The sequence below is a fragment of the Megalops cyprinoides genome, chromosome 3, assembly GCF_013368585.1.
Source record: "Megalops cyprinoides isolate fMegCyp1 chromosome 3, fMegCyp1.pri, whole genome shotgun sequence".
Taxonomy (NCBI): domain Eukaryota; kingdom Metazoa; phylum Chordata; class Actinopteri; order Elopiformes; family Megalopidae; genus Megalops; species Megalops cyprinoides.
This window is the reverse complement of record NC_050585.1, coordinates 31,737,643-31,762,192: the sequence shown is the minus strand read 5'-3', so window position 1 is coordinate 31,762,192 and position 24,550 is coordinate 31,737,643. Positions and strand designations below refer to the sequence as shown.

Genomic DNA, 24,550 nt, shown 5'->3' with positions numbered 1-24,550 from the left:
AAGTATTCAGACCCGTGACCAATTCTCGTATTTTACTGAATTACAAATTATACATTGGAAATTCATTCTATGCGATTTTATTTAAAAACTCAAAATTAATTATTTTAAAATGACTGACATTTTCTAACATAAAACCACAAATTCACATTAAAATAATTAATTTTGAGTTTCAGTGTTTTTAAATAAAATATCACACAGAATGAACTGGACAAGGGTCTAAATACTTTTGCAAGGCACTGTATGTTTTCCTTCCAAATCAACATTGGCTTCACAGAATTTACCCTTCCAGCCATTTCCAGCTCTCATTTTCCACAAGTTCTCATGAGGGGTAGAATGTCTGCCTCACGGCACAGCTTCCTGCTTCTTATACTTGTGACTGGAAAGGGTGTTACTCCTGTAGGACTGGGCTGCAGCAGAGGATGGAAGTTCCAGCCACTTAGTCCACCTTCACCACGCTGTAGATTTTGTTCACAAACAAGAAGCAGGCAAAAAAGCCAATGGTGCCTGGAGGGAAAGAGAAACGAAGAAGTGGGACGAGTAAGAAGACGGGTCACACAGAGGATTGACCGCGTGAGGGGAAAAACAGCAGCTACAAGAGCCCAGGGTGGGAGAACCGTGGCATTCTTTCCATACACACAGGGCCTACAATGCAAATCACAAACTGACAAATTCCTGTGATGCCAAAATAAATAACACAGGAACTAAAAATGTGAATGACAGGAGCTCAGAAGCAGGCACTTCAGGGCAGTGGATTACCAAAATAACTCAACAATACAAAAGCCATCTCAGTTAGGCACAGCTACCAGTGGTAGCAACTGAATTTCTGAAGCCTGGGAAATCCCTCTCTCAAAGAGCCCCACTAGATGCTGCAGCTCAGCTGTCTGACTCGAGCAACGCTTTCTTCCAGATCCAATTGTAAATGCTAATGTTGTGTCTTCACTGGAGAAGCCTTCTCTTTTGGCGAGGGCATTTCCAAAGCCATTTCAGGGCGGATGTCACCTCAGACATAAGATCTTAATTCCTTAGACTCTGGAGGGCAAATGAGCCGTACAAAGGCACTATCAGGGAGAGTTTAACTCTGGCCTACAACAGGCTGTGGAATTAATATTTGATCAAAGAACGAGGGGCAGAAAAGACTCCAGCAAAAAGCAATCTGGAATGGGCTGGATTAGGATTCTTCAGACCATAAGAAGAGAGATGGAGTTTGGTGATCCCAGTGGATTTGCTTGCATCTACAGAAAGTTTAACATGCCTATTAAACTGTCCACAAAAAAACACTTAAATTCGCCATATGCTAGTGCTTCTGACTGTGAAACACTTGTGTCCCACAATGAGCGGGGGTGGCGGCAGGACTGCTGAATTGTCAATAAGCAAAGGTTAGGCATTCAGGCACTGGTCAATTTTGCAGGAACAAAATCAAAATAAAACGGAAAACGGAAAAATAAAAAGGAAATATGAGGAAAATGCAGTTTCCATGCCAACTTGTGTCTCAATAGAGAGAGAGAAAAAAAAACCCTGTTAGCTCATTTGAGAATACTACTGCTTTAAAGTCATGGGACTCAATTTTTCAATATGTACATGAAATGTAGGGCTGTGACGACAACCGCATCACCGCAACACCGCCGTCATGAGACACCTACCGCGGGGTTGAGCTCATTACCGCAATTATTTATTTATTTTAGGGCTGTCAACGTTAACGTGTTAACGCTCGTTCGTGAGTAATCTTGAAACTTTTACGCGTTAATGTTTTAACGCAAATTAATCATATTATCAAGTTTGACCGCAACTTCCTTCCGTAATTCCAGCGCGGATATTTACCTGGCTGAATTACTGAAAGGCGTGGCAAACGCAGATGTGCTAAACGGCAAATTTCGTTTTAACCCTTTCGCATGCAACTTATTTGTTATGGTATGTAGCGCGCGTGTTACCTTATATGGTTCGTTATGTTTTCATTTGCCTTATTAAGTTTCTATAGATTTCAGTTATCATTTGCTATATTTTTAGAGTTAAATTGCTGTTTCCTCAAAGCTAAAATTAGCTAGAATTTCTCCAATCTAGTGTTCTAATAACACCAGTTTTAGCATATGCGCTAAACGGCTAATCACGCCGGTGTGACCGTAGGCGCGAAAGGGTTAAAACGAAAATTGCTGTTCAGCACATCTGCATTTGCCACGTAAAATAAAAAGACCGTAAAATAAAGAATGAGTACATTTCGATTTTTTGTCAGCACTTTATACAAGCAGTGATTGTAGTAGATAGCCTACCGACATCATAAATGTTCAATTATGTTGCATGTTTAAAACCGCTAAATCGCGGTAATTTGTTGCTTTATTACCGCGGGAAGAAAAAAATCATTACCATCACAGCCCTAATGAAATGACTTCTAAATTTGATCTTACGCAATGTGTAATGTTCATATGGCTGATGCACCAGTCTTGTGTATGGCTTAGATATGCAGGTTATTAGTATTTACACTTGGACACATCATAAATTGTCCTACTGTTTTGCAAACATGAATACACTTTGAGGTATAGTACTAAACAATGCTAAAAGGTAGCAATATTTAAAACATGACAAATCCTCTGAAGTACTTTGATAAATTCTCTAAATGCCTCAAGCTCCTGTTGTCTGTGATAAAGATGGAGTAATCAAAGAGAAAAAATCCCTTTGAAACTGAAGCAGATAATTGCATCTAAGGTGAATAAAGATACAATATCCTATTTTGACCCCCTGGAAACTATGTCTTACAAAACTGAGCCAATATCCAATACTACGGAAAACAAGGTAATAAATCATTGCAACTGAGTGACCACATATGGCAAAAAACTTTGATTTATACAACTGCACAGGAGCCACCCAGACTACTTGGTACAGTATTCACACGAAATGTGACAATGGCAGATGACACTGGGGTCATTCCATGCAAAATCAACATGAAATTCGCATGAGCCTTTCCAGTTGTCCTAAAAGTGGCCATCAAGTACCCTCCTACAGAGAGAATGTTTGGCAAAAAAGTGAACTTTGTATTTTAATTAACTGTTTATAATTGATTAAAGTAGGAATATGATTTTATGATGCTATGATGCACTTTCCCTGGCAACCTACAAGCACACACTAACATTTGATTCATACATGTTATGGACACAATCATGCTGGTATACTCCATCCCATTTTATGTTATGCGAATAGTACTTAGTTTTTTGACCATTTATGTATATTAATGTATTTATTTTGTAAAATATGAATATTCATATTTGAAAAATACCATTTCTGATATTTCCAATTTTTGATATTGTCGACCTTGTCGACTGTACTATTGGAGCAAAGCATAATTCAAAGAATGACCTCTGTGCTTTTTGAAACGTGAGCCAATCTGTGAAGGGGGGCAGAATTATCATGGTAAGCACTGTTTTGTAGTGCCCAAGTTCGTATTTCATTCACAGAAAGACAAACGACACAGCAGTCTGGAAGAAAGAGGCTATTCGGTAGCCATTCTTCCAGGACTGAACTCATTGGGGTTTCTCTCCCATTGCATAACATGCTTAAGGCTTCCATGTCTTCTTTTGACATTTGATACACTTCTCCACGTTGCTGTTAAAGGATCTGCCAGGATAAGCTCCTGGATATATGAATAAATAATCCATCTGGTTTGAAGAAGCTCACTTTCACTTCAGTTGCATCATAGTAATGCCTCTGAAACACAGGCAATCATTTGGGACAAATTACTGACTTCATTTATAATAGACAGAAAACAAAATATTTATTTTAAAAAATCTAGCAGCACACCAGCATGCAGCTTTCATTCCTCACAAGATCTCAAATGTGCTTTTCTTACTTCCTGCAGTACCTTGAGCCACAAGGAAATGTTCCAATGTCCAGTTTGCTAGAAGGTAAGAACATTCTTGCATTTTATGCCTAAGAATTACCAACACACCTGGCCCAGTTCTAGCAAGAAGTTTTGTTTGATAGGGCCAGGCAAACTTTCCGTGGGAAGGGGGTGATTTTTTTTTTTGTACTTACAGAGCAAAACCTGTAAGTCTTCCTGATTTGAATGATCATTGAAACTGATAAAAATGAATCACTCTATTCTTAAAAAAAAAAAAAACAAAGCCTCAACCAAACTTGTAGCAGCAAAAATCCATTCATTTGGACTCTGGGAGGTGAACTTGGACACAAAGCTCCTATGTATACAACCTGGAGCTCAGGTCACAGTCAACTTTTTGATCTGAAGCCAGAACTTGTCTCTTATCAAAGGGGATGCCTTTTCAAGCTGATATGGCATAAGCTTTCCCTGTAACGCACACTATGCACCTCATATGGCCTTCACAGCAGAAAGTGATGGCATGTGCTAGAGTGCTGGCTGCTGGTAATGCGATGCAATGCACAGGAAAAAAGCCAGCTTTGCCTCCAGCTGTGTTGTCGAAAAGGCTAACAAGAGGTAGAGAGGCACAGATTTTCCCGGTTGGCTGTTACACTATATCTTTTTGCCCTTTGAAACCAGAGGCAATGGGTCAACATGGAAACAGATTCTGTTCTCACGGCAGGCAGGTAGGGATTCGGTGTAACATGACCTGAGGGGGCTGGGCAGATGTCCTGATTCCGTCACTGTGGACTCTCCCTTCTCCCTGAGCCAGGCTACCCACACAAAGCAAGCGTATCCATGGGCCACTTCACGTGGCACAAAGCCGACCCTGGCAATATTCTACCTATTCAGGGGTACCGTAACAACATCCCTAGCACCGTGACGCAAGCACTGACATTATCATATATTAATAAGCAGACTCCAATCAGAAGTCGATTACAAACAAAAGAAAGGTCCCTGGATTGTAGTTTCTGTGAGCAGGGTGGGTGTGTGTGGGTAGCGAGCAGAATAATTAGTATGACCGAATGGAAAATAGAGGAACTGTAAAAGAGATTTATTAAACCATCTCTGGAGGGCAGGCAGGCACGGCGGTTTATTGATCAGTAACTGGCCCTAGCAGCGGGATCTCTGATAAAGTTAATGTTTGCCACATAAACTGGAAATGCTGCAATAAAGCCAACACTACTCTAAACCACCACTGAGGCCATTGGGACACTAGAAATGGTGACAATATGGCTGCCAAAACGTTACTTTGGCACACAATGTTACAAGGCGACATTTGACCTGCTATCGGGGGTGAGGGTGGGGGTAGGGTATACACCAAGAATTTGAGACAGGTTAAAGAGCGTATCTGCAGCGCAAGACACCATCTGCTTACACAGCTGTGAGATGCTGCAGAGGAAGTAGGCAGCCATCCGCAGAACTCTACCCTACTCACCAGTGAAGAGGAAGAAAATGAGCACCATGATCAAGGTGTAGCCGAAGTAGAGGATGGTGCTGGCGATGCCGGATATCTGCAGCTTGGACATGAAGTAATGTATGGCATAGATGAACAGGTAGACCGCCGTGAATCCGCTGGTGAGGAACGACCGCCACCACCAGTGATAGTCCTGTAGAACCCAAACAACATTAGTCAGGTGTTTGTGGGTGCTATGCACTGACACTGTGTTATGAATGGCCTTCCATAACTTGAGTGCTGAAGCTTTTTTATTTGCCTTCATGCTTTTTCCCTCTTTTCAACCAATTTAGAAACTCCAACTGAACACTAGGCTTATCTCCTCACACATCCCCCACCACCCCATGCTCACAAGCACAAGCACAATCCTCTGCTACACTTGGGTGTAGCCAAAGGCTGTTTTTCATACTGCAAGTCCCACAGTGGACCACAGTGGGTCAGGGGCTGATGCGAGGACAGGCACATCCCCACTGCAGTCACAGAGGGACACTGCACGCACCTCCCAAGCTGCTAGAGGGCGCTGTGGGGGACAGACGAGGGAGCCCTGTCGATATACCCACCCCTACCCTGGTGGAACAGAGCCAATTTGATCCACTACTGTGGGCTCCAGCTCTCTTATGGCTGATGACATGACAGGCGTCAAAACCCAGGTTGTTGGGCTCGGCCTGCACCTGGGATGGACAATTTAGCTGACTGAGCCATATGGGAGCCAGTAAGTAGCCTACTTTTTAGAAATTACCCATTTTTCTACTGTTTGCTGGAAAAGTTTCAGAGCTAAATGAAACAAAAATATATCGTAACAGTTTATGAGGGCAGTGCGGTTTAGGTGTCCTTACTCACCTCTGCACAAAGATGAAAGTAGCACAGCAAGACAGTTGCTTCAGAGCAGGTGATGAGGAGGATGATGAAAACCAGAAACAGGAAGCCAAACATGTAATACATCTGGTGAGACCTGCAGACAGGAGAGTGACTTATTATCCACCATCTCAATCTCCTCATTCAACTCTGAATTCTTCAAATTCCTTGAATTTTTAAAGAACTTCAACATACAGGAGGAATGACTTGCCACCAAAAAAAATAAGTGCTAAAACGTTAAAATGTGAATCAAAAACAAAATCAACATATGAAAAGTACATGTATAAACTATGTTAATGTGGCATACATAACATGCGTATAAATTATTGCTATAATTTATATCATATATATAATAATGGAATCTAAGTACATATTGATGTGTGTTCTGACATACAGTGCTGGCCAAAAGTATTGGCACCCCTGCAATTCTGTCAGATAATGCTCAATTTCTCCCAGAAAATGATTGCAATTACAAATGTTTTGGTAGTAATATCTTCATTTATTTTGCTTGCAATAAAAAAACACAAAAGAGAAAGAAAAAAAAGTCAAATCAAGTATCAATTTACACAAAACTCCAAAAATGGGCCGGACAAAAGTATTGGCACCCTTTGAAAAATCATGTGATGCTTCTCTAATTTGTGTAATTAACAGCCCCTGTTACTTACCTGTGACACATAACAGGTGGTGGCAATCACTAAATCACACTTGCAGCCAGTTAAAATGGATTAAAGTTGACTCAACCTCTGTCCTGTGTCCTTGTGTGTACCACATTGAGTATGGAGAAAAGAAAGAAGACCAAAGAACTGTCTGAGGACTTGAGAAGCAAATTTGTGAGGAAGCATGGGCAATCTCAAGGCTACAAGTCCATCTCCAAAGACCTGAATGTTCCTGTGTCTACCGTGCGCAGTGTCATCAATAGGTTTAAAGCCCATGGCACTGTGGCTAACCTCCCTAGATGTGGACGGAAAAGAAAAATTGACGAGAGATTTCAACGAAAGATTGTGCGGATGGTGGATAAAGAACCTCGACTAACATCCAGACAAGTTCAAGCTGTCCTGCAGTCCGAGGGTACAACAGTGTCAACCCGTACTATCCGTCGGTGTCTGAATGAAAAGGGACTCTATGGTAGGATACCCAGGAAGACTCCACTTCTGACCCAGAGACATAAAAAAGCCAGGCTGGAGTTTGCTAAAACTTACCTGAGAAAGCCAAAAACATTTTGGAAGAATGTTCTCTGGTCAGATGAGACAAAAGTAGAGCTTTTTGGGAAAAGGCATCAACATAGAGTTTACAGGAAAAAAAACGAGGCCTTCAAAGAAAAGAACACGGTCCCCACAGTCAAACATGGCGGAGGTTCCCTGATGTTTTGGGGTTGCTTTGCTGCCTCTGGCACTGGACTGCTTGACCGTGTGCATGGCATTATGAAGTCTGAAGACTACCAACAAATTTTGCAGCGTAATGTAGGGCCCAGTGTGAGAAAGCTGGGTCTCCCTCAGAGGTCATGGGTCTTCCAGCAGGACAATGACCCAAAGCACACTTCAAAAAGCACTAGAAAATGGTTTGAGGGAAAGCACTGGAGACTTCTAAAGTGGCCAGCAATGAGTCCAGACCTGAATCCCATAGAACACTTGTGGAGAGATCTGAAAATGGCAGTTTGGAGAAGGCACCCTTCAAATCTCAGGGAGCTGGAGCAGTTTGCCAAAGAAGAATGGTCTAAAATTCCAGCAGAGCATTGTAAGAAACTCATTGATGGATACCGGAAGCGGTTGTTCGCAGTTATTTTGTCCAAAGGTTGTGCTACCAAGTATTAGGCTGAGGGTGCCAATACTTTTGTCCGGTCCATTTTTGGAGTTTTGTGTAAAATGATAATTGATTTAATTTTTTTTTCATTGTCTTTTGTGTTTTTTCATTGCAAGCAAAATAAATGAAGATATTACTACCAAAACATTTGTAATTGCAATCATTTTCTGGGAGAAATTGAGCATTATCTGACAGAATTGCAGGGGTGCCAATACTTTTGGCCAGCACTGTATGTTCGAAACCAGCAAATGTTAAACCACTAATAACAATTGTAATGTACTGTGATGACATATTCCTAATTTACTATAATAATTAGTAACTGTGAAATGTTAAGTAACATCTGTATATTTTATATATTACATATATTTTTAATTTTACAGTTTAGCAGTACTTTTTGGTAGGAGCAGATAGGAGACAGAAGCAACACCCACCAGATGCTGTTGAGGATGAAGAAAAGCTGGATGAAGATGCAGCCAAAAGGCAGGATCCCGCCCATGACGATCCCCGGGAGGGGTTTGGTGAAGAAGGACTGCTCCGGGATCTGTCGCGGGATCTGATTGGTCCTCACCGGGTGCTCGATTGCCTGAAAGTAATGCGCATGCACATATGCGGAGAGTTAAACGAATTACAGACATGCAGAGTTAAAAGGATGGGACGAAATCGCTATCATGTTTTCAGTCCTCTCCGCTCCCTGTTCTGGCCCTGCCCCTCGGCCGCCTGCACACCTGCTTCTTGAAGCCGAAGTACGCTCCAACGAAGGTGAGCGGCACGGAGATCCCGAACCACAGCGCCAGGACGGCCACCAGCGTACCGAAGGGGATGGCCGCCGACGACCCCTCTGCCCACAGGATCAGGTTCATGAGGAAGAAGTCCGCGAAGATGATCCTGGGGGGGGGGGGGGGGCAAAGTTCAAACTGAGGATGCCCTGCGGGTCGCACAAAGCTCCATTGCATCGAGGGTCGGTGGAATTTGGGATTTGGGAGAGCAACGCAGCAGACCTACCCTGGACACAACAGCGCTGTCAACAGAACGTTGGTCTTCCACTTTTCACCCCCGAATGCTGAGAATACACACACAGTAACATTAAATCCAATTCAGAAAAAATGTGTTCGAGCAAAAAATTTGAATTCCTTTCACCCAAATAAGTACAAAAGTCCTGTCTACAAAGTGTCTTTTTTTTTTTTTTAACTAGACTCCCAGACGAGCGATACTGAGCAGATAGATCTTGGAAGTCAAGAGCACAGAGTGCAGTAAGAAGCGCACTCACTCTTGTACATGCGGGCAGACACGTAACCCGCTGGGGTGCCGAGCAGTACCCACAGGACCACTGCGCATGTCATCAGAGCGCCTCTGTTCGCTGGGGACAGGAAGCCAAGGCACGCCAGAACTGTGAAAGAGACCACCACCACCAGTCAGTGGAAAAATTGCAAGATCAATGAGAGGAAGACAAGGTAGCAGCATCAATGGGCCACAGAATATAGGTCATATACCTGTGAGAAGAGTGTATGTATGTGTCCATGAGTCACACAGTGCCTCTAATAAATTCACAGGCTATATTACTGCCTTAAGAAGCCTGCTGTGTGTCACTGTTGTCATTTCCTGGTATCAGAAAACAAATATTCTCTACAGTGCATGAATCGGCAGAGATATCAGATTAAATAAAGTGTGTGTGTCTGCCTGCATGTGTGTGCAGCACTTACAGAGAGTGATGAAGATCATGGTGAAGGTCTGGGTTCCCTGCCCCAGGAATATGGCCAGCAGCATGCCTTTCCTGGGAGGCCTGAAAACATCACCGTGTACCTGCTTCCACCCAGACTCCTCCTGGGCTTCTTCCTGTAAGAAACACCCAATCAGCAAACAGGCACGCAGCCACCACCCTCCAAAAACCAACCTCAATTTAAATACTGGACAAGTTACAACCATATTCACAAAAGACACGGCAGCCACTACTGATTGATGTGTCATGTGATGCTTAACAATGAAATTGTGTGAGAATACCTGAGGGTATCTTTCGAAACACCCTACATGCAAAACATGGCCAACCAAAAACCAGACTAATGTTCACAAAATTAAACTACCAGCATGTTTACATGGCAGTTCACTCGAAGCTGGGTGGCAGTTTAATGTAGTTGCCCAGGTAGAGGAACAGGGCTTGTATAAGAGAGACTGCCAGTTCAATTCTTCCCAGTGAGGCATTGCCATTACACAGTCTACTGTTGATGGGGCCAACAGAGTTTCAAATCTGTTTATGCTCTGAAATAATGAACCATTGACTTTAGATGACAGTATATCAGTCACAGGCATGCATTTACCTGGTCCACCTGGTTGTACCTGGAGATGTCCTTGTGCAGCGTCCGCAGCATTATCATAGCTACCATGCCAGACAGGAAGAGCACAATGACCAGAGAGTTCATGATGCTGCAGAGAGTGGGGACAAAAAAAAGGATCAATGACAAACTATGCATTATCCACAGTAAAGGAGGTGCGCTGAGGTTCTGGCGAATTTAGTCCCTGTTCAGACCAAGACAGACTCATGATACATGCAGATGTATGTCTACCTGAGGCTTAAAGGAAATGGGAGACACGCACCTAAACCACTGGATATTGGTGTGAGGCATGGACACCAGAATGTAGTCCCATCTGGAGGCCCATTTGATGTTATTGTTTTCCTACAAACAATACAGAATCTCACTGACCACATGGTGACAATGCAATGTAACAACAGAGACGACATTACCTCTTAACAACAGCCACAAAGACTTTTAAGGGCATTTAAAATCTGTTTCAGATGAGAAGCACTAACCACAAAACTGATGGAATAGGTGTACGTTAACTGGATCTTGCTTTTCAGATCCGCCGGTATGTCCATGGGCCCTCCATCACACGACGGATTGTTTTCATCCACATGCTTGATGCTGACGACACAATGGACAGAGTGCTAGTCACTGGACCTTTAAATCACAAATCTATTATTTTTTTTTTTTTTTTACTTTTATTTCCCTCTTCAAAGATTAACACGTTTACTCTAGGTCTGACAACAGAACAGAATGAATTCTCAAGCTATATGGCACTATCAGTGGCTGGTTAGAACATTGTGGTTCGTGAGGTGGATGAGGTCACAGCTTAGTCCATTTGCACTGTAGGCCCTACAGAATTTGCACCGTATTTGCTGATCCAGAAAGAACACATTCAATTTAGATGACTGAGTGCAACAGCAACAAATGCTTGACCATTCATGACCATAACCCAAAATGTAACTACCAAGCTACAATGTTGGGAAAGGTGAAAGGTGCCACAGAAAGAGAAAACACATTATGTGTTGATCCCACTGATCTGGCTGGAGTGTGCCAACTGGCACTCAGTATACCACCCCACCCAAAAAAAGTTCCTGGCCAGCACAGGAAACATTTGGCTCATGATTTATGCAGCCACGCGGGCCACACCAACATTTCTTACAGACCCCAGTGACACAAAAAACCCAACCAGGAGAAGGAAATGTCCACTGTGCTGTTTTTCCAGTTGTCCTCCTCACACACTAGCTTTTACCCGTTTCACCATGGACACTAAACTATCGGCTTGTCCCTATTTGTTCTGCTGGTGTACACCTATCTTTCTCCACACCATACAATTTCCTCCCTGTGCTTTCTGCCAGCTGCTGCCCAATTCACCAATGCTATTTGCAAATGTTACTGGCTCCACCCTTAACAGTGGGCACAGTATTGCACCACACAAAGATAAAAAAAACCTTATGCCAAGAGCTAAACATGGCACTATTATAATTAAAGATGTGTTCTTTACGGTATAAAACACCTTTTATAGACATATGCAAATAACCCCCCCTCCCCCCAGATCCCAGGAGTTCAGTCCACAGTTCAGTTCAGGAACACAGCCTATCTGCAGTGCATTACCTCCTGGGCTCCAGAGTCGCTCCTACCAGCCGTGCCCCCCTCCAGCCCTCGCTGGCACCGCTGTGGTAGGTCAAAACGATCTCAACATGGTTAAAGATGTAGAACGTGTTCCTCTTGTTAAACTCCGCCTGCAGTTAAGGAAACCAGTCTTTCAGGATATACAGCAATGCAATCTTTAACTCCTCCATTTCTTTCCCCCTGGCCAAAGAGACCAGAATTCTCACTGTGCAAACTGCATGGTGCTTGCATTTCCCATACATCTCAAAAACCATCGTTTGGCTTCACATGAGGGCAAAATTGGTGATTACTTTCTACATCTGAAATGAGACATCCAAAGTTTTTGCCAACCTTGACCCAGAAACACCACCCAAAAAAATGTTTGAAATGTCAATAATTAGCCCACAGAGATGGAAGAGACAAAGATTGATTGTTTCTTCTTGTTAAGATACCAGTTTGTCTTTAGAAACCAAGGTACTGAATTTCTGCATTTTCATGATCTCGTTGAATAACGCACACCCTGTGAGGTGAGAAAACTTTGCGAATCATCATGTATGTGTCCAATGAAACACAGCGCTCACATTGATAACGCAGGCATCTTTTGGCCGCCCGTCAGCCGTTACGTAGCAGCCAATAGGGAAGCCCGGATTGCAGTATTTCTGTCCATCCTCCACATCGTAGCACCATGTCACAGGCATGTTGTCAACTATCCTAAAACCAAAACAAGGACACATCAATCAGGATGCTACCGTTACAGCCGGTGGCAGCAGGTTCAGACAATTGGCTCCCCTCCACCTACACATTTAAGATCAGCGTGCCAACTCCAAACCCTAACCCCAACAACCTGGTGAAAATTTTGGATTCGCAACCAGGATCAATTACAAAAAGCAGATGGTCGCTACACTCACATTAAATGAAAATGGGAAAAATTAGGTAACAACAAGATGTAAAATAAGCAGATCTGAAAGAATTGTATAATTGCTGTGCTGAATGAACGAAAAAGATGTTATCACTAAATATGAAAGCACACACACTACAATTTCAATTTTTTAGTTATTGCCCCCTAATCATGAAATAATCATGAAATAACCATAACCACGAAATTCTTTGTTTCAGTAACATAAAAATTATGGTTCTAAATCCAGAGAGAGACTTCCATCAGAAAATTCCATTTCATGGAAGTAAATGAGGGTCATTCTTCTGATTTACGCACCAATGATGCTGGTAGTTGAGCTCCATCCCTTTCTTCAGAAACTCAAGTTTAGCCATGTCATCTTTATTGTTGGGATCATAGGATTTGGTGCATACCTTTGCACATTTCTGTTCTTTTTTAAATGAAAACTGAAAAACAAAACACAAAGTTTTAAGCAAAATATTTTAACAAACTCAAATGTAACGATTTCTAGTTTTTCAACAAAGGGAAGTGGGATTATTTAAAAATGACATAAAGAAGAACAGGAGAAAGAAACATGACAATGGTAGGCATTACAGGACATTGAAAGTCCCTCAAAGTAAAGACAGCACCATCTTCAAACTTTCTTTTAAAAAGAACCCCAAGACAGTAAACGCAGTTATGCCCAGGAAGGAAAGAATGAAAGTGAAAGCAATCTTGTTGTTTAAAAATTCATGAATTACTCAAATTCATCTTTTTTTGCAAAACTGTTCAAGTAGAGGCCTAGCTGCACCTATACTAAGTGAAATCGGGGTTTCAGTAGATTTTTTGCCAGTCTGTTGGAGAGATAATGGCAGTGAACATGTTTAACTAAACAAGACATTTAATACCTAATAGAAATTACCTAATAGATTAAATTCAGCAATGACTCAGGGAATACTGAATTGCAGTACCTGGGTGTTTAAACCTCTTATCAAGAGTCTCAATAACATGTCACAGGACCTGATTAATATTAAACTAATCCAAGATTTCAGCCAGTCTGCATCATATTCAGTGAAGAAGCCAGCAGAGGAGGTTAGTCAGTTATGAACATGTTCTTATTTATAACTGAGAAGCACTCTTTCACTTCCACTTCACACTTGCATCCCATATCAACACACACTAAGAGAGTGTTAAGAAGAAGTCTGTTTAGTTATTGACCTCCTGCCTCTGAGGTTTTACAAACCTGCTGCTTCCACCCTTCTGAGTTTTCCTGTCAGTATTTCGCACCAGTGCTGACTGAGGCAACATAATTACACAGCTTGCCAACTCTGCCCACAGCTCACTTGTACATAGGCCAGCAGCAGTAATGCCAGCAGACTGAGCCGAAATGGTTCAGCATGCTAAAAAAATGTCAATGGAAAACTATCTAGAACCTTAAATAAATTCACTATCCTGGTTCCAGTGCACACTCAGCACACTACAGAGAAAATTGTGTATTAGCTGTCAGCAGGATCTGAATACTTTCAGCTCTTAACACCTGGTCTCTGACACATTTGACCAGCAGAAAGGGATCAAAAATCTACTGTAGAATGCCGATGTCGTGCTTCCAGTTGGTGTGACAGATCAAAATTAGCATATCCATTATCACATCAGTCAGAATAGGATAACCAGTCTACACAACATTGCTGACATAGCTCCTCCTTGGTGTCATCTTAACCAAACACACATACAACTTTATGCACAGTCTGAACCTTTACTGCATTTGTAAGTATACAGCACAGCACAGTTAATAGCTAATGTGTTAATTTCAGGCAAACATTGTACATGGACCTGGTGAGACCTGCCTACACAGAGATGGATTGCTAATCTAGATACAGGAAAGCAAACCCATGTGGCTCTCCAGTAACAAGGTTGACCACCACTGCTGTATAGGAAAGGGAAAATGCAATATCTGAAGATATACATCCTACATTACCTTGTAAGGAGAAGACTCGATTCTCTCTCCAAACAACACCTGGCCAAGGTTTTCAGATGGTCTCTGCTCTTCAGCATCTTGGCAAAAATCAAAGCTTCACAGAAATCGGAAGACAGAAGAACTGATTACATATCTCTCACATACCTATGCGTCCAGCTGTTTGAGCATCTCAAAATGTGTAAATATAATCATTTCTCCTAAGACGTGTCAGAATCTCAAATGTCTCTTAGTTTGCATAGTACTTACACGTCATATTCATAAGGAAGCACTGACTCCACGGAGTCCAGGCGGTTCACAAACAGCTGAATGGAAGCCTAAAGTGGAAAAGTGGGGAGAATTCAGCACATCATTCACCTCAGTAGGCCTACTCCATATAAAAACAGCTAATTTACAGTCCAGACTGTACAACAACTGCGTGGATTCAGCAGTTCCAACACACTGCGCAAAACTTGCTGTATGCATAAGCAATCTGCGCTGCAATGGGGCAAAGATCTGTCATTTCAGTCCACGCTGTTTTGGTTTCTGTGAGTTTTGTCTTTCATAAAATTGATCTTATAGTATCTTTAAGACTTCAAGACCTCAGCGTTCTGATAAACGCAATTCAACGTTGACGTGCTGGTTTATTAGTCAACTGCCTAAGCAGTTAACTAATAAATACTCCAAACTGATGAACTCGTTCAACTTGACGCGATTGCAGTTAGCTAGCCAACTAGAAACTAGAAATAACATGGCAAACTGTGACTATATGTTACTATATATAATATAGATGTGTGTAGCTAGCTTTCTGACAATTTGTCTCCTAACATGCAAAAACCACCAGAAAACATTCACTACCTTGCAAATCTACCACAGTTTGCTTTCTGTTATGCTCACTAGCAAGTCAGCCAAAAAGGCATAAACTACGTACCAACTTGGAGTCGAATAAAGTGACTACACATGGAAGCAAAACCGATAACCAATCTTAGGAAAATAAGCAAATGCTCTTTTGGCTAAACGGCCAATTTCGCTACCTACACTAACTTACCTTGCAGTCTTCACCTTCGTCTTTCCCTTCCACGCAAAAACTTACTGGGGCCAAACCCGGAAGGTAAAAACATGAACAGCAATGAAATGCTACTAACGTGCATGTAAGTATGAAAACATGATCTCTCTGCTTCTTCATTGTCGTTAAAATGTCACTTCATTTACTAGCAATGTTTGTGAATGTTATGCTGTCCCTTACTTTAATTTCACAATTTGCTAGCTAAGCCCGTTCACAACTCCAGACGAGTGAGAATGAACGACAGGACAGGCAGCTAACTAACACAGTAAAACCTTAGTCTGTACTCTGGGAGTGTTGACGTAGAAGAAGGAAGTGGATGTCACGTCACTAGACTCCTAACTACTAGCAAGCACAGCGTTCGCCAGCTGTGTATTCTTGGTCGTGTTTCCCGCTGTCTGAGCTCTCGACGTGAAAAAGAAACTGTTAGTCAACATATTTTCGTGAATGTCTGTCGCTTGAACAAATTTGGTACAGCTGTTCCAATTAAGTCCAATATAATTAGTTCTTAATTGCATTACACCTTATTAATATATTCTATATTTAAATTATGTTAACAATTTCTTGTGATAGACACAATTGAACAGTTACTCAATCATTTATGGTGAATGTTTGTATTAGGCTACTAGATCTATTTTTAAGGGATTCAAACAAATAGAAATAACTTACAGAAACATCTCACATGTAGGCTATATTTATTTAAGAGCAAACATATTTCCAATAACCCATATTTGTAACAGAGAGGTAACAGAAAATATTTAAGTGAAGTCAATAGAGATCAGTCCTTATTTAACATCAATTAAACCTAATAAACTGAGAGCTCAGGCAGACTGAAAACCATCATACACAGTCGGTCCCCAGATTCAGGACTATGGAACACTGATCTATCTATCTGGGTTTCACTGTCTAGTTAACAACCTGTCTTTTATAATCAAATACTGCCTGCTGAGTAACAACTATAATACTGTCATGCGCCGCCTAGCGTCCATTCGGACAACGTCCGTTCGTTTAAAAATCCCGATCGTAGAACGGGACGTAGAGGACGTAACCTGACGTAGTGCAGGTAACGCTTCCCGCACGCAACACGTGTATCTCATGTCTCATGGAAATAAAGCGATTGCGCTGCCAGGCGTATAATGGTACAGTGTATTAATGTGTATTATGTTTAGTATTGTACAATGTTAACCAACTAAACCCAGTATATAGTATGCTGAGTATATAGTATGGTGTTCGCACAACGTCCAAATCACATAACGTCCTATTTCACAGAACTGTTAAATGAAAACTTTCAGGTGCTTCAGTGAACGTAGGTGCCTACGTCAGGAACATATATATATATATTTTTTTACAGAATATAGTCTTAAAATAATAAAGTGGAGGAACTGGACTTAATATATCGGAATATTGTGTGTTTTCCCATTCAAATATACTTGGACAGGACATACATCTGGTGCAAGACCAGGCATGTTACCTAAGCAGAAACTTTTATGTTTGGCAATGACATTTTAAGAAATGTTTTTAAGGGAGGTCAAAGTCGATTTTCTGTGTTCTGCAGTTATGGATGGGGGGCTAAATAATGGGCAGAAGATTTGGGTTTGACAGGCAGAATGTGTGGAATTATCATTACCATACACCTCCTTTGATTTTCTAAGGGGCTATTGTTAATTTGGAGTTGTTGTTAATGCTAATAAATAAATAAATAAAAGGTACAATAAACTATATTTCAAAATGTCAGACTTTGTATAAGACTGTCTCGTGGAGTCTTTTTATTATGAGGCCTTTGTGTTGGCTCTGTAGTGCATGGAGGAGGTCAAACCTGACTGGATGCTCTTAAGTTGAGACTCATCATTGGCACCAGTCATTTTAACCACTTCTAAATCATGCCAAATGGATTTGTATTTCTTTATTGACATCATAACACAGGTATTGATTTGTTCTTCCTCTGGGTCCCAATTTATGTCGGGGGGGGGGGGGGGGGGGGTGAAGTCACAGCTGTTTCAGCTAAGTGGACTTTGTATTTGGATATTTGGATAGACTTGATGTAAGGCTGCTATTAAGAAGATTTGCCACTTTGGTATGAGGAGGGGAAGGTGCGTATTCGGCGCATGTGGGGTATGTTCTTTATGTGTGTGAGAGGTACGGAAACTCCATCATGAAGTTCATTCGGTGGAGGTTAGAGTTGATTTTGATACTTGTTGTGATCCGCACTCCCGCACACTAGGCGGCGATATGCACCATTAGATTAAATACAGCCGGCCGTACAAATCCACAGGAGTAGGCGACGCTTCAGTTGTTGATTATGTCCAAGTGTGCATTTTTAAAAAACTTGTTCTCATTCAGAACCGTCGTAAAATTCATATAATTACGATTTACCTTAATGTGGGAAACACATTTCTATATAATAGTGTGTTATTTAAAATCTTTTTCACTTTGCCTTTTACACTTCCTGCCGGGAAGAATACTCCTATATTGATTCGTAACCTATGGTTAACATTTACATTTACATTTATTCATTTAGCAGACGCTTTTATCCAAAGCGACTTACATAGGTTACAGTTCTTTACAATGTTATCCATTTAAACAGCTGGATATTTACTGGGGCAAATGAGGCGCTGTTTTGGCGCCAGTGGTGCTTGACTGAAAAAGCCGTTTTAGTGCGCGGTTTCCGCCTTCTGTCGTCAAAAATAATATACAATTCGTGACAAAAATACATATATCCTTATATCCTGCTTTTTTTCTGTGAGAGAAAAGAACGCTTGAGGGTTGTTTTACAACCTCAAAATGGGAAGACCTGTCATGTCCTTTGAATCTGTGACTTGAGCCAATCATAGTGCTGCTTTGTGGAGCACAATGTCACCATTGGTTGCACATGTTAGCTCCACCCATACATACCCCACTCTCCAATCCTCTCAACATTTGCCTTTTGAACTGGAGAGTGTCGCCTGTTTGTCCTTCACTGTACACCGTAGTCTGGGGTGTAAGGTGAGTAGTTGGCTAAACAGCAATCTATCCAAATGGTTTACAGCGTGTTTTAATGGTCTACCTGTGCATACATAAACTTACTGTTGGGAGTCTTTAAGAAGTCATAGAGCTGTTTAAGTACGTCTGGATTTCGCCATCATAATGTTATACCGCTAACTGGTCTGACGCGGCGCCATTGAAATGAACGCAGCTCCTGCAAATTAGCTCTGCTATCTAGCATTTCGCCATGCTTTTTGGAAGGGCCATAGTTAATATCATTGTTGCTGTCGTGTTAATTTCTTTGCAGTTTGCAAGTTAGCTGGCTGACCATGGTTTAAAATATCCTAATGGCGTCTTAAACAGCTGTAACTAACGTTACCTGCGTGCTGCACCGTACCATTCATTACTCCACCATTTTGGAATGTACAGAGGAGGCCACGTTTTCAGACGGTTAGAACGAATAGTAAGGTTACATAATTTCATGCTGGGTAACGTTACCGAGAGTTAACTTTGGGGTATTTGAACGTTGTAATATTTTAATGTGTTGGATTAGCTAACACTACTGTCCACTCAATGTGTTCGCCAGGAGTGGCTAGCTGGCTAGCTAGCTAATGTTTTCGAAAACGCCGGAGACTCAGGATCCACTTTTACGCGCCCTGTATCTCTCTTTTAGGATTTTAAACGGAGGCAATTATGGCAGAGGCCGACAGACCAGGGAAACTCTTCGTAGGAGGGCTGAATACTGAAACCAACGAGAAGGCCCTTGAGCAGTACTTCAGCAAGTATGGCAGAATTGTGGAAGGTAATGGCTACAACATGTGCATGTAGTGAGTGGCACTGTCGTTGAATCTAATTTCAAACATGGGTCATTCGACAAATTTTGCTAAGTATCCAACATCTACATTTTAGTTAACTGCTATTAAGTTTATTTTTAACGATTCTTACAGATTACCAACTTTAACGAACATTTAACAACAAAGCGAGCTATGATGAAAAAAGTCCATTTTGACTGCTGCTGAAAAATACCTATTAGCAATGTCCTCTAAGAAGTTCTGAGCTTGCGTAGTTAATTGGCTTGATATTTAGCTTTAGTGTAGCGACTTGCTTAGACCGCAGCGTTTCTTTGTGTTTCTTTTAAGTGCTGTTGATGAAAGACCGTGAGACGAACAAGTCCAGAGGTTTCGCTTTCGTAACGTTTGAGAGTCCAGCCGACGCAAAGGATGCTGTTAGAGAAATGCATGGAAAGGTAATGCTTTGGCCTTTATTTGCTGTAAAGATTTGTAACAATGTAACGCACTCTTCCAAATTAACAACTTTTAATGTTTGCCCAGTCCCTCGATGGTAAACCAATCAAAGTGGAACAAGCAACAAAGCCCCAGTTTGAGTCCGGAGGACGTCGTGGCCCTCCACCCCTGCATCCCCGCACCCGAGGCCCGTTCAGAGGCATTCGAGGATCCAGGGGAGGACCCAGTGGGATGAGAGGCCCACCACCCAGAGGTACCCTCCAAAATGCCTTTTACATCATCTTTGAAAAGCAAGTGATGTATGTACTAAAGAAGGAACTATATGGGTTAGCTATTGGTCTTTCAAGAGCAGTTAGTTAAAGCCTCTTGGTCTTTAGGTTGGAGTAAGTGAGCAGAGGCATCTTTTTAGACAGAAAAGTAGGCAATGATGAAAACCTGGCATTGATCCATTTGAGGTGATTGAGCCAGTTTGTCCTCTAAGAAGTTCTGAGCTTACTTGCATACCATTGTTTAGAGAAACCAAATGCCATGTTCCTGTCTGGAATTGATTCCTGTGATAATGTAGGGATTGTAGAACCTTTCATTAAAGGAATGTCACCCAGAGGCCCACCACCTATGAAAAGAGGACCCCCACTTCGTGACGGAGGACCCCCACCTAAGAGACCTGCTCCATCAGGACCAATGGGCAGGCGTAAGTACTACTCGATTATTCTACAATGTGACACATAATGATTTTGAAGGATTGTGGCTAATTAATGCGTCTCCAAATTCTTTGTTCATGTAGCTCCTATGTCCCGTGAGAGGGATCCTTATGGGCGCCCTCCTCCTCGCAGAGATGGCATGATGTCAAGGAGGGATGACTATCCTTCTCCAAGAGATGACCATTACAGCTCTAAAGACAGGTATGTGGACCTAATAGTCCTGCCCAACATTCAGATATTTCAGTGTCTCGGGTGCAAAGGACACGGAGTATGGTTTTGTTTACCTCACAGGCTTCTTTGCTAGTAGACTCTCTAAATCTTTCTTTGGCCAGTTACTCCAGCCGTGACTACATGAGTTCTAGGGACAGCCGAGACTACGATCCACCCCCACGAGACTATCCCTACCGCGACTATCAGCACTCCAGCTCTCGTGATGACTATGGCTCCATGTCGCGGGGCTATAGGTATGTTGGGCTTCAGTGGTTGATACAATGACTTGTGTGTTAAGTTGGAAGTCATGCAAATTATCTAACGTCGTCTCCTCCTGTCAGTGACCGTGATGGCTATGGTGGAAGTCGTGAGCCACGGGGCTACATGGATCGCCCCAGTGCAGGCTCTTACAGAGATCCTTACGACAGTTACGGTAAGATAAAACATTTTGTTGCATGTGCGTTATATTCATGTTCTTGCATAGCTGGCTTGTTTTGAGACTACACATGTTGCTGGGACCTTGGGACCAAAGAAGTGCATCCGTTACGAAAGTCTGGAACCCCTGCGCAAAACCTCTCTATTCAGAACCTCAAATACACTCCAAGGAATCTTGAAAATCACCACCCCCTTTTCTGGAAAATTTAAAGTCTCGCTAGTATGGCAAAACCTTAAACACAAAATGGTAAAAGAAAAAGCAAGCCAGTTAATCTCCAGTTCCAACTGATTGAATTTTACCAAAGGCAGTGGCATGTTACAGGGTTTCCTCCTAACATTTTCAGTTGCGCTACGAAACAATATGGCATATCGATGCCTTTCGAGAAAAATCGACCAATTAGTATTTCATATCTTCATTTTGCAGCTGTAATGATTGAAATGAGTTGATGAAAACTCGTTAGTGCTTTGATCCCCCCTCCTTCCTGGGGAAATCACCACATGAAACAATCCAGAAAACTTTACCAGACAAACGATGTTCCAGTGATAAATTTGCCAATTGCCTGACCCATTGACCCTGCAGGTAACTCGCGCAGCGCTCCGCCCTCAAGGGGGCCACCGCCATCCTACGGCGGAAGTGGCGGAAGCAGTCGTTATGACGACTATGGCAGCAGCTCCCGGGATGGGTACGGTGGTCGCGACAGTTACCCTAGCAGTCGCAGCGACCCGTACTCTGCCAGCCATGGCGATCGAATGGGCAGACAGGAGCGGGGGCCTCCCCCTCCAATGGAAAGGGGCTACCCTCCACGCGACGCTTACAGCAGCTCGAGCCGCGGAGCACCCCGGGGAGGCGGCCGTGGAGGTGGTCGGGCTGATAGGGGAATCGCCCGCAGCAGATACTGACATGGGACTCGGAAAATCAAACCAATAAGAGGACAGTGAACTGTGCACATAAATTTTCCTGAGGCAGAGACGGAATGTCAGACGGTGTTTGAAATTTCCATGGACAAGATGAAACCTTTGCTCCCCTTTCACATAAACCTTCAACGTTTCTATGAAATTAAGTGTCACGTTTTGTATTTCTCCACTGCCCATCTTCACATCAAGTACTGTAGCCATTTTAAGTGATAGGTGTATTTTTGTTCAAGTTATGGCTTGCTGCAAGTCCCTGGAATAACATGCCTTTTCATTTACTAATAAAGTTTTTAATGAACAATCTTGATCAAAGCTGGTGGATGTTCAAGGAAAAAAAAGTGGCTAATGCCATGTATAGGTTGTATTTATTCACATTTAAATTTCTCCTGTCTGAAATGTTCCAGCCATTAGCAATAGTAAAAATAATTCAGGACCTTGAGGGTCTGTAGATTCAATAGACCTAGCAGTTTCTCTGTAGAAAAGCAAATGTGTGTATATTTTTGTTCCTCTAAACTTTTCAGTAGTGCTCAATGGTGAAAGACTTCAGTGTTAAGCCTTGAGTTTGGCTTACATTGACCGAGGAAGAGAGGTGACCACTACAGATATGGATCTTCAGGACCCATCCAATAAGAACAAATTAACCGTCAAACCTAAATGGCGGTAAAATTAAGAAAAATAAAACAGGCCAGTCTCCAGTTCCAACTGCTGCAATTTTACAAAGGGAAACAATAAGGCAATACATTTTCCCCTCTGCCATATCAATTGAGTTGCTCATGGAAACCATATAAGCAACATGAAAGAGCTGTAATGACTGAAACAGGAATTTTACTTGTATGTGCCAATGGAAGCTCATTAGTAGTCCATCCGTAATTATCTCTATCAGTAGTCCTTATTCGTAATGGAGTCCTTGTAAATCCTCAACTCTGGCTTGCACTGACGAAGCAGAAGAGCCTGACAGCAAAACTAGAAGAGAATCTTCAACACTCATCTAATAAAAACAAGTAACCCGTGTCAGCGGATGGTAAGCAAAGCAAAGTTTTTGTCCAAACTTGAAATGAGGTAATTGACAAAAATGCTATTCTTGATGGAATGCAGATTTCAGAATTAATCTGACAAGCAACATCGTGTTTGAAAGCAAAAATGCAGTTGTCCCACATCACGGTTAACTACACATATTTGAAACCCTTACTGCCACCAGATAAATGGTAATTTGATTTACTAAAAGAACTCTGAATTTAGTTTCTCACATTGCCTTAGCTTCTGGAAAACATGGAAGAAAACTGCATGTCCAGATTTATGAAAGGAGATCAAGCTGAAGGGGCAGGATATACTGATGACGGACAAGCCATAAGAAATGGCAAAAATTTAAACTGGATCATGACTTGCCCCTCAAGGAGAAGGGTAAAGGGTTTGGGTTATCCATACAGGTTGTTCATATTTTCTGTCCTAGAAATGTCTCAATTTTCTGTGTTTCAGGGTAATGATCAATGACTATGATGGATTAAACCATGTATAACGTTCCAACATTTGGCAAACCAAGTGTAAACCAAAGATCTGAAAGGTATGGTTGCGTGCTTCTTACATCTTGTTTAGCAACTGGCTTTGACATTTGAATGCTTTTGCTCCTGGAAATGACCATATCTTTTTTCTTTCTTTAAAAAAAGGCATGAATGCATGAGTAACTCATTGCTGTCCTTTTTGTTTTGTTCATCGTATCAGATCTTGCTGCATTTCCCTTGGTGCTGAAGGACATGCTGCAGGGTGGGGAGTCTGACACTGCTCTGAATGCACTTATGGATAAATACCTTCTTTTTTCCTTCTCAGTTTAAAAGGTGATTTACCTTTTCAGTGCCACATTGGGGAATAGCATATGACCCTAATGACTGCAGTGGATGTGTTATAGCATGAAAACTCCAAGTACAATTTGTCTATGGGAACACCAGTGCTTTCTTTAAATGCTATCTAGTGAAGAAGCATGTGATTGTAGATTTGAGAAGCCAGAATTCAAGTGGTTATACCTTTTTGTCCTGCCACAATGGCTTTGGCTTAACTTTTCATCAAACTAGAAGTAAATCTATTATATATATTTACTTTTAGGAATTTTATCATTAGAAAAATGCTTTTGGAGAAGGAAACTTTCACCAGTTCGTGATTTCCAATGCTGATTGTGTTTTGGTAGGAATGAAAAATTGTATAAGCCAGCGTTTCCCCAAAGCTCTATTTAAATCAGCAGCTCCAACACAGCTGATTTAAATGATCAGTTTGTTATTAAGCAGCTTCAGGAGTTCATAACGAGTTGATCATTTGAATCATCTGTGTTG

At 41.9% G+C, this 24,550-nt stretch overlaps 2 protein-coding genes and 2 non-coding genes across 9 annotated transcripts; 3 read left to right on the top strand and 1 right to left on the bottom strand.

The window, feature by feature from the left end:
* Nucleotides 1-218: 218 nt before the first annotated feature.
* Nucleotides 219-16,051, bottom strand: LOC118774750 (transmembrane 9 superfamily member 2-like). Its single transcript, XM_036524223.1, has 17 exons — nucleotides 15,752-16,051; nucleotides 14,974-15,041; nucleotides 14,728-14,821; nucleotides 13,092-13,219; nucleotides 12,460-12,589; nucleotides 11,882-12,009; nucleotides 10,777-10,888; nucleotides 10,563-10,642; nucleotides 10,286-10,391; nucleotides 9,674-9,806; nucleotides 9,241-9,360; nucleotides 8,976-9,033; nucleotides 8,699-8,858; nucleotides 8,405-8,556; nucleotides 6,159-6,270; nucleotides 5,301-5,472; nucleotides 219-504 (listed from the first exon to the last, which is right to left on the bottom strand). Exons 1-17 carry the CDS (start codon nucleotides 15,887-15,889, stop codon nucleotides 437-439), a joined length of 1,959 nt encoding a protein of 652 aa, XP_036380116.1. The 5' UTR covers nucleotides 15,890-16,051; the 3' UTR covers nucleotides 219-436.
* Nucleotides 16,052-18,688: 2,637 nt separating this feature from the next.
* Nucleotides 18,689-23,590, top strand: LOC118775743 (RNA-binding motif protein, X chromosome-like). 6 transcript variants are annotated; one of them, XM_036525811.1, is made up of 9 exons: nucleotides 18,689-18,748; nucleotides 19,401-19,529; nucleotides 19,867-19,973; nucleotides 20,059-20,224; nucleotides 20,561-20,662; nucleotides 20,756-20,873; nucleotides 21,005-21,136; nucleotides 21,224-21,315; nucleotides 21,898-23,590. In XM_036525811.1, the coding sequence occupies exons 2-9, from the start codon at nucleotides 19,421-19,423 to the stop codon at nucleotides 22,215-22,217; spliced, it is 1,146 nt and encodes a 381-aa protein (XP_036381704.1). In that variant the 5' UTR covers nucleotides 18,689-18,748; nucleotides 19,401-19,420; the 3' UTR covers nucleotides 22,218-23,590. The 6 variants fall into 6 exon arrangements, with proteins under 6 accessions (XP_036381704.1, XP_036381698.1, XP_036381703.1 ...); XM_036525805.1 differs by having other exon boundaries at nucleotides 20,537-20,662; XM_036525810.1 differs by having other exon boundaries at nucleotides 20,546-20,662; nucleotides 21,898-23,589.
* On the top strand, nucleotides 19,711-19,787 carry LOC118775823. The gene has a single exon (XR_005004887.1). It is a non-coding gene; the product is annotated as a small nucleolar RNA SNORD61 (small nucleolar RNA).
* Nucleotides 20,393-20,465, top strand: LOC118775822. Its single transcript, XR_005004886.1, has one exon. It is a non-coding gene; the product is annotated as a small nucleolar RNA SNORD61 (small nucleolar RNA).
* Nucleotides 23,591-24,550: the final 960 nt, after the last annotated feature.

What these genes read in the sequence shown, in the direction of transcription:
- LOC118775743 (XM_036525805.1), top strand. Translation starts at nt 19,421, where the DNA reads ATGGCAGAGGCCGACAGACCAGGGAAACTCTTCGTAGGAGGGCTGAAT. An exon ending in GTATGGCAGAATTGTGGAAG is followed by an intron (nt 19,530 to 19,866) that starts GTAATGGCTACA and finishes GTTTCTTTTAAG; the next exon opens with TGCTGTTGATGAAAGACCGT. An exon ending in TCCATGTCGCGGGGCTATAG is followed by an intron (nt 21,137 to 21,223) that starts GTATGTTGGGCT and finishes TCCTCCTGTCAG; the next exon opens with TGACCGTGATGGCTATGGTG.
- LOC118774750 (XM_036524223.1), bottom strand. Translation starts at nt 15,889, where the DNA reads ATGAAGAAGCAGAGAGATCATGTTTTCATACTTACATGCACGTTAGTA. An exon ending in AAGATGCCTGCGTTATCAAT is followed by an intron (nt 12,010 to 12,459) that starts GTGAGCGCTGTG and finishes CCTTAACTGCAG; the next exon opens with GCGGAGTTTAACAAGAGGAA. An exon ending in ACAGCGCTGTTGTGTCCAGG is followed by an intron (nt 8,859 to 8,975) that starts GTAGGTCTGCTG and finishes CCCCCCCCCCAG; the next exon opens with GATCATCTTCGCGGACTTCT.